The following is a 12,484-nucleotide window of genomic DNA, read 5'->3' as shown; positions in this document are numbered from 1 at the left end:
GGGGGTCATGGTGGGCATGGGGCATACCAAATACTAACCCCATTTATACAATGGAAAATGGTTTTCAGAAGTTTCCAGATTTGGTTGGATCATAGAAATGAAGATAGATAATAAATCTAGCTTTGGGTTTGGCCTTATCCACTCCTTTGGGACAAAGCTTACCTTGCCCAAATCTTCTGAATTTAGGCAAGTGAGAGAATTTGGGGTCAGTGTAATGTTTTTCTTCCACAGTCTCTGTGGCAGTGGGAAGGTTGAGAAGGCATATTGAAAACGGAAGAAGAGGTTTCAGAAAGTAATGGGCACCAAGGGAGTGTGAGAGGCCAAGTCTGTTGTCCTCACTGGTTTAATAGTGCAGAAATATTAGAACTTTAGCAAAGGTTAATCACCTGTCCTCTCAGTGAGCACTTTGGTTCCAGTCAACTTAACAGACACTGCTGTAGGTGTTTCCAAGTGGTGTGTTTTTGTTGAGAGGTTTTAGAATAGAGGTAACCTGCCCCCAAAGTTTCATTTCATAATTACCTTTTCTTTTTTTAAAAAATTAACAATCTTTACAACACATGTTATTTCTTCTGTAAGAGGTCTGTGTTTTTCTTAAATGTCTTTTGACAGTCATAGAGTCAGTCGGAAGGACTCCCGAAGTCTCAACTATTCATACCCATTTAATTAATATGCCCCTAAAACCTGCAGGATTGCATATCAAATCAATATCACTGGCACACTTAAAAATTGGATCTGACCTTTAAATGAATCGATTTATTTTGTAATAGAACAATTTCTTGATCTGAGACCTGTGTCCTTCACGGATGAGGGTTTAACCAATAGCACCCCCTGACCATGGTTTACAAAGCCCCACACCATCCAGTCCCTCTTTCCCTTGTGTCTGAACACATCTCCCACCTCCTCTCCCCGCCCACTCTGCTACAGCCACAAAGGCTAACTCGCCACGCTTGTTCCCACCCCAAGGTCTTTAAATTAGTTCTTCCTTCCTTCCACCTGTGAATTTCTACCCTTCCTGGGCCTTCTCCTTCTTGGCTCCCTCATCCCCTTCATGGAAGGACAATCCTCAAGGACTACAAATGGCTGCACCCTTAGTTACTTTATAGTATGATGATATTTTCTTTTCTTCGTCACATTTATTGCTACTGTAGCTGTGTTGTTTGCTTATTTAAATGATCACTGTCCATCTTCCCATGAGAATTCCAGCTCCCCAGGACAGAGACCTGGCATTTCCTGTTCACATGGACAACCCCTTCACCTAGCACAATGCCTGGCATGGAGTGAGCCTCCAATAAATATTAGTTGCATGAATGAGTGAAATTAATGTAAAAATTTCTGCATCCTGGGAGTTTTAAAGATACAGATCTCAGAAGTGGCTCTGAGTTAACAAGTTTTGGCAACCCTGGGTACATAGGAGGACATAAACTCTGAGAAAATAACAGTAACAATACCACCACTACCATCATTCCCAACAATGACAACAAAAACAACATTACGTTCTACTTACTGAGTACCTAAAAGCTTGTCTGAGGTGGTATCTTTTATCTTTTAGGTTTGGTAAGACTTTAATAAGCATAGGAAGGTTTAAAAATAAGTATTGCTGTATAACCTGAGAAATTACAAAATATATATTAAAATAATGAGGAAAGGAAGCAAAACCACAATACCAATATTTTTGTAAGAGGTTAAGTGTAGGTATAACAACATATCTTACAGCCATTATGATGACGATTATGATATTTTATGTGTCTTTACTGTTTTTGTTTGCATGCATTTACTTTTTTGCATTTATGGTTGAAGCAGCCAGGAAAACTTGATACATTCCACCTATGATGTTCTTGAAATATTTAGGAGATTTTGACTAATGTTTAAACGGATAATTTGATCAATGGAATTAATTTAATAGTAGGTACTGGTATTTTTCTGAAATATTACTTAATAGATCCATAATTTTATCACGTTATTAAACTAAGTACAGATAGTAGAATGTATTCTCCACACACCAAACCTCCTTATACAGTTAGGATCTGGCCATTCAAGCTTGCAAGAGAAATACCAGCACCCTCATTTTAGAGACAAGGAAACTTCTGTTCAAAGTAGCAGGTAGATGACTCATCTAAAGCTACGCAGTTTGTAACTGGCATCTTGGACTTAGATGCCAGTGTGCCCACTCCTTGGGCCTCCTCTTCCCATTTCTAAATGCTTAGATGGGTGAACGTCAGGGCATTGAACTTAGTGCTCTAAGACGTTTCCACACTCAACATTATATTTTAGTGGAAACAGATCTAAAAGAAGGGGTAGATCAAACCACATGGACTTAAGAGGGTAAGAAAATCACGGGGGATCCATGAGCTTTAAGAGGGGACCCAGTGGACAATATCAGGATGAAAATAAAATGACAGAAACCACTCAGCCCAGCTGGAGGTCAATGTGAGGCTCCCGTGTTACAAGTCACGAAACAGGGACAGGTGCCAGAAAAGTCACGATGAGGCAGCTCTCGGAATTGCTGGAAGTTTCATTCAGTTAAGAGCCTGACAACCATCTGATACACAGTTTGAACTCCTTGATGACAACTCTCAGAAGGTGGAGGTGGCCCTAAAAGAAATAGCCCCTCTAGACTGGATGCTGACCAATGAGGAGAAGCACATCAGTGATGCGGAAATGAGAAGGAACCTTGTGAGAAATTGTTACCTTGGGTCAAAGGGAGATCATGCCAGAAAATATCAGAGAGTTGTCCTGTGTTCTAGGAAGGCAATTTTCAAAAAACATTCTAGGAGAGTGTGAATCCCATGGAGATAGGGCTAAGAAGGATGATGTGGCTCTGGAAACCTAAATCCTGAATGCAAAGTTGTGAATCACAAAAAGGGAGAAAATATAGAGAATTACAAAGTAATTAGACACTTCAACATAAACTATGACATGGGAGAAAACAAAACAATGGTACAAGTCTTCAAGAATGGGGAGGCTGGACCTGAGGATTTACCTCTCCTGATTTTACTTGTTTGTGTGAGTAGAGTGGTTTTTAATGCAATGGTCAGGAGCAGATGAGGAAGAGGGAAGCTCAGCTTTGGAAGATTATGAACTACCAGAGACCATGGAGAGGACACAGACCCAGGCAGAGCCAGTGTGCTTTGCTAGACTCTGTGACTCTTCAAACTTGAAAGGATAAAAAGAAGATTGTTAGAAAGGATTTGAAGGCTACATTAGAAAAGGGGATGGTAAGGATGGGGGCATTTTACTTTATTATTTTTAAAATAATTTATTTAATTATTTCTTAATAAACAAAAAAGTTTATTTTTTACGTATTTCAAGATTAAATCTGAACTTCATAAATTATCAATAAAAAATCTTAAAACTTCAGCTATTATGTTTAACCCAAAGAGTTTTTAAAAATTGGATCTGACCTTTAAATGAATCCACTTAGGTTTTTTTTTTATTGGAGTATAGGTTGAAGTTATTTTAAAATCAGCTCCCAAACCTTTGGTACAGATACCGAATGTCTATTTCTAGGAAGAGTTCTTTTTCTTAAACATCTTTATTGGAGTATAGTTGCCTTACAATGTTGTGTTAGTTTCAAGTGTGCAGGAAAGTGATTCAGTTATACATACAGATATATATTCTTTCTCAGATTCTTTTCCCTTTATAGGTTATTACAAAATATTGAGTATAGTTGCCTGTGCTATAGAGTAGGTCCTTGTTGTTTATTTTATAAACAGTAGTTTGTATATGTTAATCCCAAACTCCTAATTTATCCCTAACCCCCCTTTCCCCTTTGGTAACCACAAGTTTCTTTTCTAGGTCTATGGGTCTATTTCTGTTTTGTAAATAAGTTCACTTCTATCATTTTTTTTAGATTCCATATATAAGTGATGTCATATGATATTTGCCTTTCTCTGTATGACTTACTTCATTTAGTATGATAATCTCTAGGTCCATCTATGTTGCTGAAAATGGCATTATTTCATTCTTTTTATGGCTGAGTAGTCTTCCATTATATCTATGTACCATATCTTCTTTACCCATTAATCTGTCAATGAACATTTAGGTTGCTGCCATGTCTTGGCTATTGTAAATAGTGCTGCAATGAACACTGGGGTTCATGTATCTTTTTGAATTATGGTTTTCTCTGGATATATGCCCAGAAGTAGGATTATTATGGTAGCTCTATTTTTAGTTTTTTAAGGAATCTACATATTGGCTGTATTAATTTACATTCCCACCAACAGTATAGGACAGTTCCTTTTTCTAGGACGGAGGCATTTTAAATGACTTCAAAACCAGAGAAGTCAAGTTCTTGGAGAAATTATGTTCTATGACACTAAAAGGGATGAAGTATTGCATTCAATAATCTGTGAGACGGCTGTTTATCCCAGAAGATCACTAGCCAACTGGAGAAAACTACTCTCTATTTTCAATTAAAACAATGACAACAAAAAGAATAAGAAGAAAAGAAAACACAAAAAAACCCTGGGTAGTATGTGAGGAGCGAGTTGTAGAAGCCACAGATAATCAAATTTGATGTCAGCACTAAGACAATGGTTCTCCAACTTTCTGGTCTCAAGAACCTCTTATAATTATTGAGGACCACAAAAGACTTTGGTTTATGTTTTATCTATCAATATTTACTACATTTGAAATAAACTGAGAAACACAAGAATACAAAGCACAAGATCCATTAGGTACCAGACCAAGGACATTAACATATGCCATGTAGATTTTAGGAAACTCTACTGTACACCTGGGAGAGAATGAGAATGAAAATGGCAAATGATGCTTTAGTATTATAATGAAAATAGTTTTTATCTTCCATTCCCTGAGATAGTCTGAGGGACCCTCAGGGGTTCTGGACCAAACTTTGAGAACTGCTGCAAAAAAATGTTTCACCATGTGCCCAAGGGGACAAGAACAAAGATATTCATGACATTATTTATAAATAGCACATATTTGGCAATATCCCTTCACTGAGAAACGGAGAAGCTGTAAACAGCTATAATTTTTAAATAAATTCATATTGATTTGCAGAAAATGAGTTTACCTTAAAACAATGTTAAGTAAAAAGCAAGTTAGAGCATATTATATACACTATAGCATCATTTAATAAAATTGAAATATGCCAAATAATACTATTATTTCTATGGTTTTACTTGAAAATGAAAAACAAATCTGAAGCAATATTAAGATATGCTATTTGTTCACTTTAAAGAGAAGCTATAAAGGCTTTTTTTTGTTTGTTTGTTTTTTTTTCCGGTACGCGGGCCTCTCCCTGCTGTGGCCTCTCCCGCTGCGGAACACAGGCTCCGGACGCCCAGGCTCAGCGGCCATGGCTCACGGGCCCAGCCGCTCCGCAGCATGTGGGATCCTCCCGGACCAGGGCACGAACCCGTGTCCCCTGCATCGGCAGGCGGACTCTGAACCACTGCGCCACCAGGGAAGCCCTATAAAGGCTTTTTTAAATGGCCATTTATTCTTTTTTTTAATTTATTTTTTAAAATTAATTAATTTATTTAATTTTGGCAGGGGCTACTCTTCGTTGTGGTGCATGGGCTTCTCACTGCAGTGGCTTCTCTTGTTGCGGAGCACAGGCTCTAGGCCTGTGGGCTTCAGTAGTTGTGGCACACAGGCTCAGTAGCTGTGGCTCGCAGGCTGTAGAGAGCAGGCTCAGCAGTTGTGGCTCACGGGCTCTACAGCACAGGCTCAGTAGTTGTGGCACATGGGCTTAGTTGCTCTATGGCATGTGGGATCTTCCCAGACCAGGGCTCGAACCCGTGTCCCCTGCATTGGCAGGCAGATTCTTAACCACTGTGCCACCAGGAAAGTCCCCATTTATTCTTTTTATTTTAGTTTTTATTGGAGTATAGTTGATTTACAATGCTGTGATATAAAGGCTTTTTAACATTATCCTCTTTATAATTTTTTAGCATTTTTAAATGATTTCTGGGCTGTTACAGAGGGTGATCACTAAGCTCAAGCTTCAGTCCACCTAAAACGGTGGTTCTTAAAGTTGTCTCCACCCATTAGTAGCGTCAGCACCATCTGAGAGCATGTTAGACGTGTAAACCACGGGGCACACCTAGAACTACTGAAGCAGAATCTCTAGGGTGGGGCCCAGGAATCTTGGTTTTAATAAGCTCCTCAGGAGATTCTGCTGAAAGCCCAAGTTTGAGAACCACTGGGCAAGAACAAACGTGACCATTCATCCTGTCCTTTACGTAAATGTATCTAATTCAGCAGGAATTTTGGTATTATTGCTTATGACATTCTTGTGGACAAAATGATGTTACATATAGAAAAGAGTTTCTCAAAGATATTTGCCAAACGTTTTATGTTTTAAAAAGCACTCCCCACCCCACCCTCACCTTGCCTACACACCTTTGGCTTGGGTACCTGAAGTTTAACTTTTGACACAAATTGGAGCTCACCTGTGGCTCCTGGTTTCTGAGATTATGGAAATGTTGGCCAGTATAAACGTGTATTGATATATTATGTGGATAAATTCTTTTGTAATTAGCTAAATCAAGGTTTTCAAAGCATGGTCCCCAGACCAGCAGCAACAGCATCACCTGGAAACTTATTAGAAGTGCAAATTCTTAGGCTCCATCTCAGCCCTGTTCAATCAGAGACTCTGGAAATGGGCCCAGCAATCTGTGTTTATCAAGCCTTCCAGGTGATTCTATTGGACTATAGTTTGAGAGACACTGACCTAAATGAATCTACATAGAAGAGTATGTCCTGGTGATTGTGACATGTACTTTAAAGAAGGTTTGAACAGGAACAGCTCTTTAACCAATCAGAGAAGTGAGTATTGGTTGCAATGGTGAATTTCCATTCAGAACCAGCTGGCCTGAAGCTTACTGACCAACCCTGAAGGACCAGCACTTTGCCACCACCTAAGGCACTGTACACCTCTTCCAGTACTGCTTTTATGTCATGATCTGTTTTCTCATTTTCCTTTGTCTGCTTCAAAGGACAAATTGACCAAATTAGAATTGTCAATTCTACTTAACTTAAAAAAACTTTGCCAAAATGGCTTTAAATCTGCACCACTCTACCTATTCATTCCTTTCTATCAATTCATTTATGGCTTCGTATTTCAAAGACTGTTCCAACTTCTGCAATATATACTGCATGGTTTATAATTTGTCCTTCTCAAGTCACTTGCAAGATTTCTACAGAGAAGTCATTTCCAACGAGTGAGATCATCCAAACCTCATGGCATACTTTGGCCTCTGCAACCTTTTATTTTCCTTATTCCAAGAGGCTGGTAGAGTCAGTAGGATTCTCTTGGACCCTGATTCAATATGTGCTGACAGCACCAACTGCATTCATGGGATTTGGAGAAAGAGAGGCTCTATCTAAAGGAGTTTGGTGAGAGTATGAAATATGGATTTCTTGGGGGTCCTCCAGTTAGAAAGTATTTAATTTAATTAGCTCCGCTCTTTCTGGGGAAAACTCAACCTAGCTGACTCTTGTTTTGTCACTCCTTGTCTGTTTTTATTTTTTTCTTGCAGGTAAAACTGTGCCTGAAATTTTCAGAAATCCAGGACTGGATGCATACTCGAGATGTATTTTCCAGACGTCTTTCTGTTAGCATTTAAGTGTCTAAAACAAACATTCACGTTTCACGCAGACTGGATACTCACACATTTGGCATCAGGGCTAGGAAGCTCATGATGTGAGTAAGAGAATCACTGGGCTCAGGAGCTCAGCAGTTAGGAAATCTTGCTCCAATCAGTGGCTCATAAATTAAGTCTGAGAGGATAATGAGCCAGCCCATCCAGGAGATGGAAGAGATGAGCTAGAAAGTTCTCTTAAGTCCTACATCCACTGACCATGGTGGATTATCACTGAGATGGGAGATTCCTACTTCACTGCCAGCCAGGACCTTCTAGGACCTGGACAAGTGAAAAACCATAGTGAAATAAATGGTACTCTATCCTGACCCTGTAATAACCACATTCCCTGATATGAAAGCACATCATGGGCCTTTAACTACTTTCTTCCAGAATGTTCCTCATCAAATGATTATACTCAGGGGTAAAAAAATAGCCCTTGTTTCATTTGGGCAGTTTTCCTTTGTCATGTTGATCAATAGCAGATAACTTTTCTGGGCACACTGTGTCTTCTGTTTTCTGGGTTTTATAAAAACTTGGAATATGAGAAAAATAGTGAAACTAAAAAGCAAATTCTTTCCAATCTCAACTTCTTTTTAGATAAGGTCCAGCCTATTATTTAGTCATTAGTGAGGCATTAGTCTTTATTTCGGAAGAAAATCATGTTCAGTAGTAAGATACTGACTAATATTAACCAGTTGAGTTGGTTAATTGGTCAGTTTCTATTAAATATCAATCAACACCTGCTTAGAATAAGAGGTTCCTTTTTGTCCCTAAAGTTTTATCTTCTCAAATATCTATCTCCTTAGTATTTTACATTTTAGCTGGCTTGAAAACTTTCAAAATCTTATCAGAACATCAGATTCACAAGATGCAGGATTAGAACACTCTGTATAGATCTTTGGGCAGAAGAGACCCACATGTTCAATACTAGAATAGAATGACCAAGACCATGCATAAATGATGGAATCACAATTCCAACTTACTCAACTCAGGTGGTCTCTTATAAGAATTTCTTGTAATTTACCAGATAGGTTCCTTCTTTACTCCCTTTAAAAATGCATCCACTGTTGTTTTATGTATCATTTAAACTCAGTGTATTCAATATGCGTGTTAATACAGAATAAGGTGTTTATGTAGCTCAGATGCCTACTAATATAAATCTAATCTATTGGATAACATGATGATAAGCTTCAATGATGTTTAACTCCCATAGGGAGCTTTTGGGAAATGACCCAGGGAATTCTTATCATTCTGAGGTGCAGAAGGAAACTGCAAAGGCTGGACTTTCTTTGTAGTCTCTTGACATATCTGAAATGTACTGGGTCTGAGTTCGACTTTAATGCAATTATTTTGATGAACATTCCTTTTAAAAATCTACTAGCTATTTTTTTAAGGTAAATTATAGACTATTCTAGGACTCAAATGTTTCATCTTTTATTTGAAATAGATCTTAGACTATGAAGACTATATACATATAATTTATATATACTTATAAATATATATTTGATTTTTTATATAAAGCATATACGCATATGCATGTACGTGTGTACACATATATAAATCATTTATTATTGTTAAAAACTGTTATTACTGGGGCTTCCCTGGTGGCGCAGTGGTTGAGAGTCCGCCTGCCGATGCAGGGGACGCGGGTTCGTGCCCCGGTCCGGGAGGATCCCACATGTCACGGAGCGGCTGGGCCCGTGAGCCATGGCCGCTGGGCCTGCGCGCCCGGAGCCTGTGCTCCACAACGGGAGAGGCCACAAGAGTGAGAGGCCCGCGTACCGCAAAAAAAAAAAAAAAAAAAAAAAACTGTTATTACTATTTATATAAAAGTTTAGACATTCTGAGGACAAATGTAAAACAACACAAAGCTGCCTAACACAATGTCTACTCAGAGATTATTGCCAATATTTACCAGAGTGGGTGGATAATATTCTTTAGTATAAAGAACAAACACCATTAAAAGTAGAAATGAAAATTTCCTATTTTGTGACTATATTGTATGAGTCTGATGAAAAAAACCTCACATCTGAAAGCTGAGGTTCCTTTTTATGTGTTGCAATTTACATGAAAATTAAGTGGTGAACATTATACTCATTGAAGATGATTGTGGATAATCTGTGGATATTTAAAAACAAATACATGATTTACACATTTGATAGCTCGCCCGTAAAGATGGCTCACTGCATCAAATGAGAGAGCATGCTTCTTAAGCCAACTTAAAGACAGAATCCTCGCCATACCTTCATGGGAGCCAGTTGGATGGGAGTGATGCACGAAGGGTCTACCATGGGCTTCGGCCTGTTGGCCGTGTCTGCTAACAGGCTGTGCCACTGCTGGGGAAGGCCGGTAAATTTCTGTTCTTGTGGATCAAACCCAGTATGAACCCTGTGTTCAAAGTTGGATGGGCCAGATATTTCAATCTTTTTCTTTTTCTTTCCAAACATGGTGGAAAACCTGAGAAATGCAAACAGAAACAGGGAGCTATTTATATGTTGCCAGCAGAAGACCATAGGAAAATTAGTAATTCATTCAGAGTTCTATCTTTTCAATTCTTCCTCTATATATCAGTAGCAAAAGATAGAATTTGTATTTTTAGGGTGTGTAGATTAGATAACTTCATTCAAAAGTTTGTGTTCTCTCCTTGCACTTGCCATATATAGTTTCCTGACCCACAGAGTTTGGATTTGGCCATGTGATTCTCTTTGACTAATGGACTGTGCATGGAGGAAAACATCCTTCACTTCAGGGTGGTGGTTTCTGAAGGTATTGTATGTTTCCACTTCCCTCTTATGCTCCTGCTACTTGGCATGAAGATCTCTCTAGTGGGCAATACACCCTCAGCCAAGATTCTGGAAGGAGAGATGCATGAAGCAGACACAAGTCTGACCTCCAGTTTGGAGCCAAGCGCAACTGAGCCACAGCTGAGTTACAAGTATGATATAAATGTTTGTCATGAAGCCACTAAGATTTTGTACTTGTTTGTTACATGATATTACCAAAGCAAAAGCTGACTAGGACACAGGGAGAAGCATCTCAAAGTGTGGTGTGCACTTAAAATCTAAAACATTTGTGTGGAAAAATATGCGTAAACATGAAAAATGGAGTTAATAATTCTATTTGCCACATAGAATTATTATCAGGATTAAACAAGTAAACATTTGTAAAACACTTTGAAAAGTACCTGGCACAAAGTCAGTGCTGCAAGTATTAAAAATACCTCTGGATGGATACACCAGAAACTTGACTGGCTTTGCCTGCAGAGAAGGGAGCCAGGGGGACAAGGCAGGGAGGAAGAGCCACTTTTCACGGAATATTTAGAATTTTGTACAATGTATTTTACTTATTTGTAACAATGTAGTTTACCTAGTTAAAACACCCTGTGACAGGGATACCTCTAGAAAATAATGTAAAATGGTTACTTTATGCTTTACATTTATTGAAAACATGTAAGGTAACCTGGGTTTGAATCCCACCTCTTCACCATGATCTTGGGTAACTGATTTTCTCGTTCTGAATTTTCTGTGAACATGACAAGCATGATCATTTGGGGAATCCTGACACCTCTGCTGCAGTTTTTATAAAAGATGGTGCCTTGGCTTCAAGGTTGCTTTGTTGGGAAAGCCTTATCTCAGCCCTCAGACTTGAGTAGGTGGGTTATATATATACTTGTAAAGCTCTGTACATATTTTTCACTGCACTTATCCACTTGCTATCAATTAACTGGGTGTAACGGTATGCCCAGTGTCTGTCTTCCCTTCTAGAATATAAGATCCATGAGAGTAGGGATGCTGCCTCCTTGTTTATTACAGTTTGCCAATGCCTGGCATATGGTAGGACTCAAGAAATATTTGCTGACAGACTAAAATCACCCAGAACAAAACATTCAGGGAAGAGCACCTGGGGTCAGAACTCCATAGATGTTAATATCTTCCTTTCCTCTTTCCCTCCTTCCTCTCTCCCTCCCTCCCCTTCATCCTCAGTTAAAACTTCTGTTTTCTCTTTTAACCATTTATCCCTGCTTGGCCAGCAGGGGCTTCCTCCTTTCCTTCTAGTTTTCTAAAGCTCCTAGTCCATCCTCTACTGATGCAAGTCTGGGCTGCTATAACAAAACACCAGAGACCAAGAGGTTTATAAACAACATAAACTTATTTCTCACACTTCTGGAGGCTGGAGGTCCAAGATCAAGGTGCCGGCATATTCTCTGCCTGCTGAGAACCTGCTTTCTGGGTGGCTGCCTTTTTGCTGTAACTTTACAGGTTGGAAGGGACAAGGGAGCTCTTTCTGGTCTCTTCTTATAAGGGCACTAATCCCATTCACGGGATGGGATGAACTGATCATCTCCCAAAGGCCCCACTTTCTATTGCCATCACCTTGGGGATTAGTATTTCAACATATGAATTTTGGAGGGACACATTCAGACCACAGCACTGCAGATATATTCTCCTCACAGGGATCAGACTCTTCACAGCATTAACTTCCCAGAATTTATTAAAACCCATTTTCCCATCCATCCTGGTTGTTATTTCACACTAATTTAGAAAACTCACATAGGGTGATAATGAAAAACTAATGAAGGATGATAAGGGCTCAAAAATACCTTGATGTGTATTATCTCTCTTGGAAAAACTCTATGCCAATAAAATGGACAACCTGGAAGAAATGGACAAATTCTTAGAAATGCACAACCTGCTAAGACTGAACCAGGAAGAAATAGAAAATATGAACAAACCAATCACAAGCACTGAAATTGAAACTGTGATTAAAAATCTTCCAACAAACAAAAACCCAGGACCAGATGGCTTCACAGGTGAGTTCTATCAAACATTCAGAGAAGAGCTAACACCTATCCTTCTGAAACTCTTCCAAAATAT

The 12,484-nt window shown here is 39.0% G+C and overlaps 1 protein-coding gene across 1 annotated transcript in view; it reads right to left on the bottom strand.

Moving 5' to 3' along the window:
* The window catches only part of PAK5 (p21 (RAC1) activated kinase 5), a 121,633-nt gene extending 111,576 nt beyond the window's left edge, over nucleotides 1–10,057 (bottom strand). Inside the window, exon 1 of the mRNA XM_065892266.1 lies at nucleotides 9,854–10,057. Within this exon, the coding sequence (XP_065748338.1) occupies nucleotides 9,854–10,057 (204 nt within the window). The remainder of the gene's footprint in view (nucleotides 1–9,853) is intronic.
* Nucleotides 10,058–12,484: the final 2,427 nt, after the last annotated feature.

This window comes from Phocoena phocoena, chromosome 15 (genome assembly GCF_963924675.1).
Source record: "Phocoena phocoena chromosome 15, mPhoPho1.1, whole genome shotgun sequence".
Lineage (NCBI taxonomy): Eukaryota > Metazoa > Chordata > Mammalia > Artiodactyla > Phocoenidae > Phocoena > Phocoena phocoena.
The sequence above is the reverse complement of the archived record's forward strand: the minus strand, read 5'-3'. Positions and strand labels throughout refer to the sequence as shown.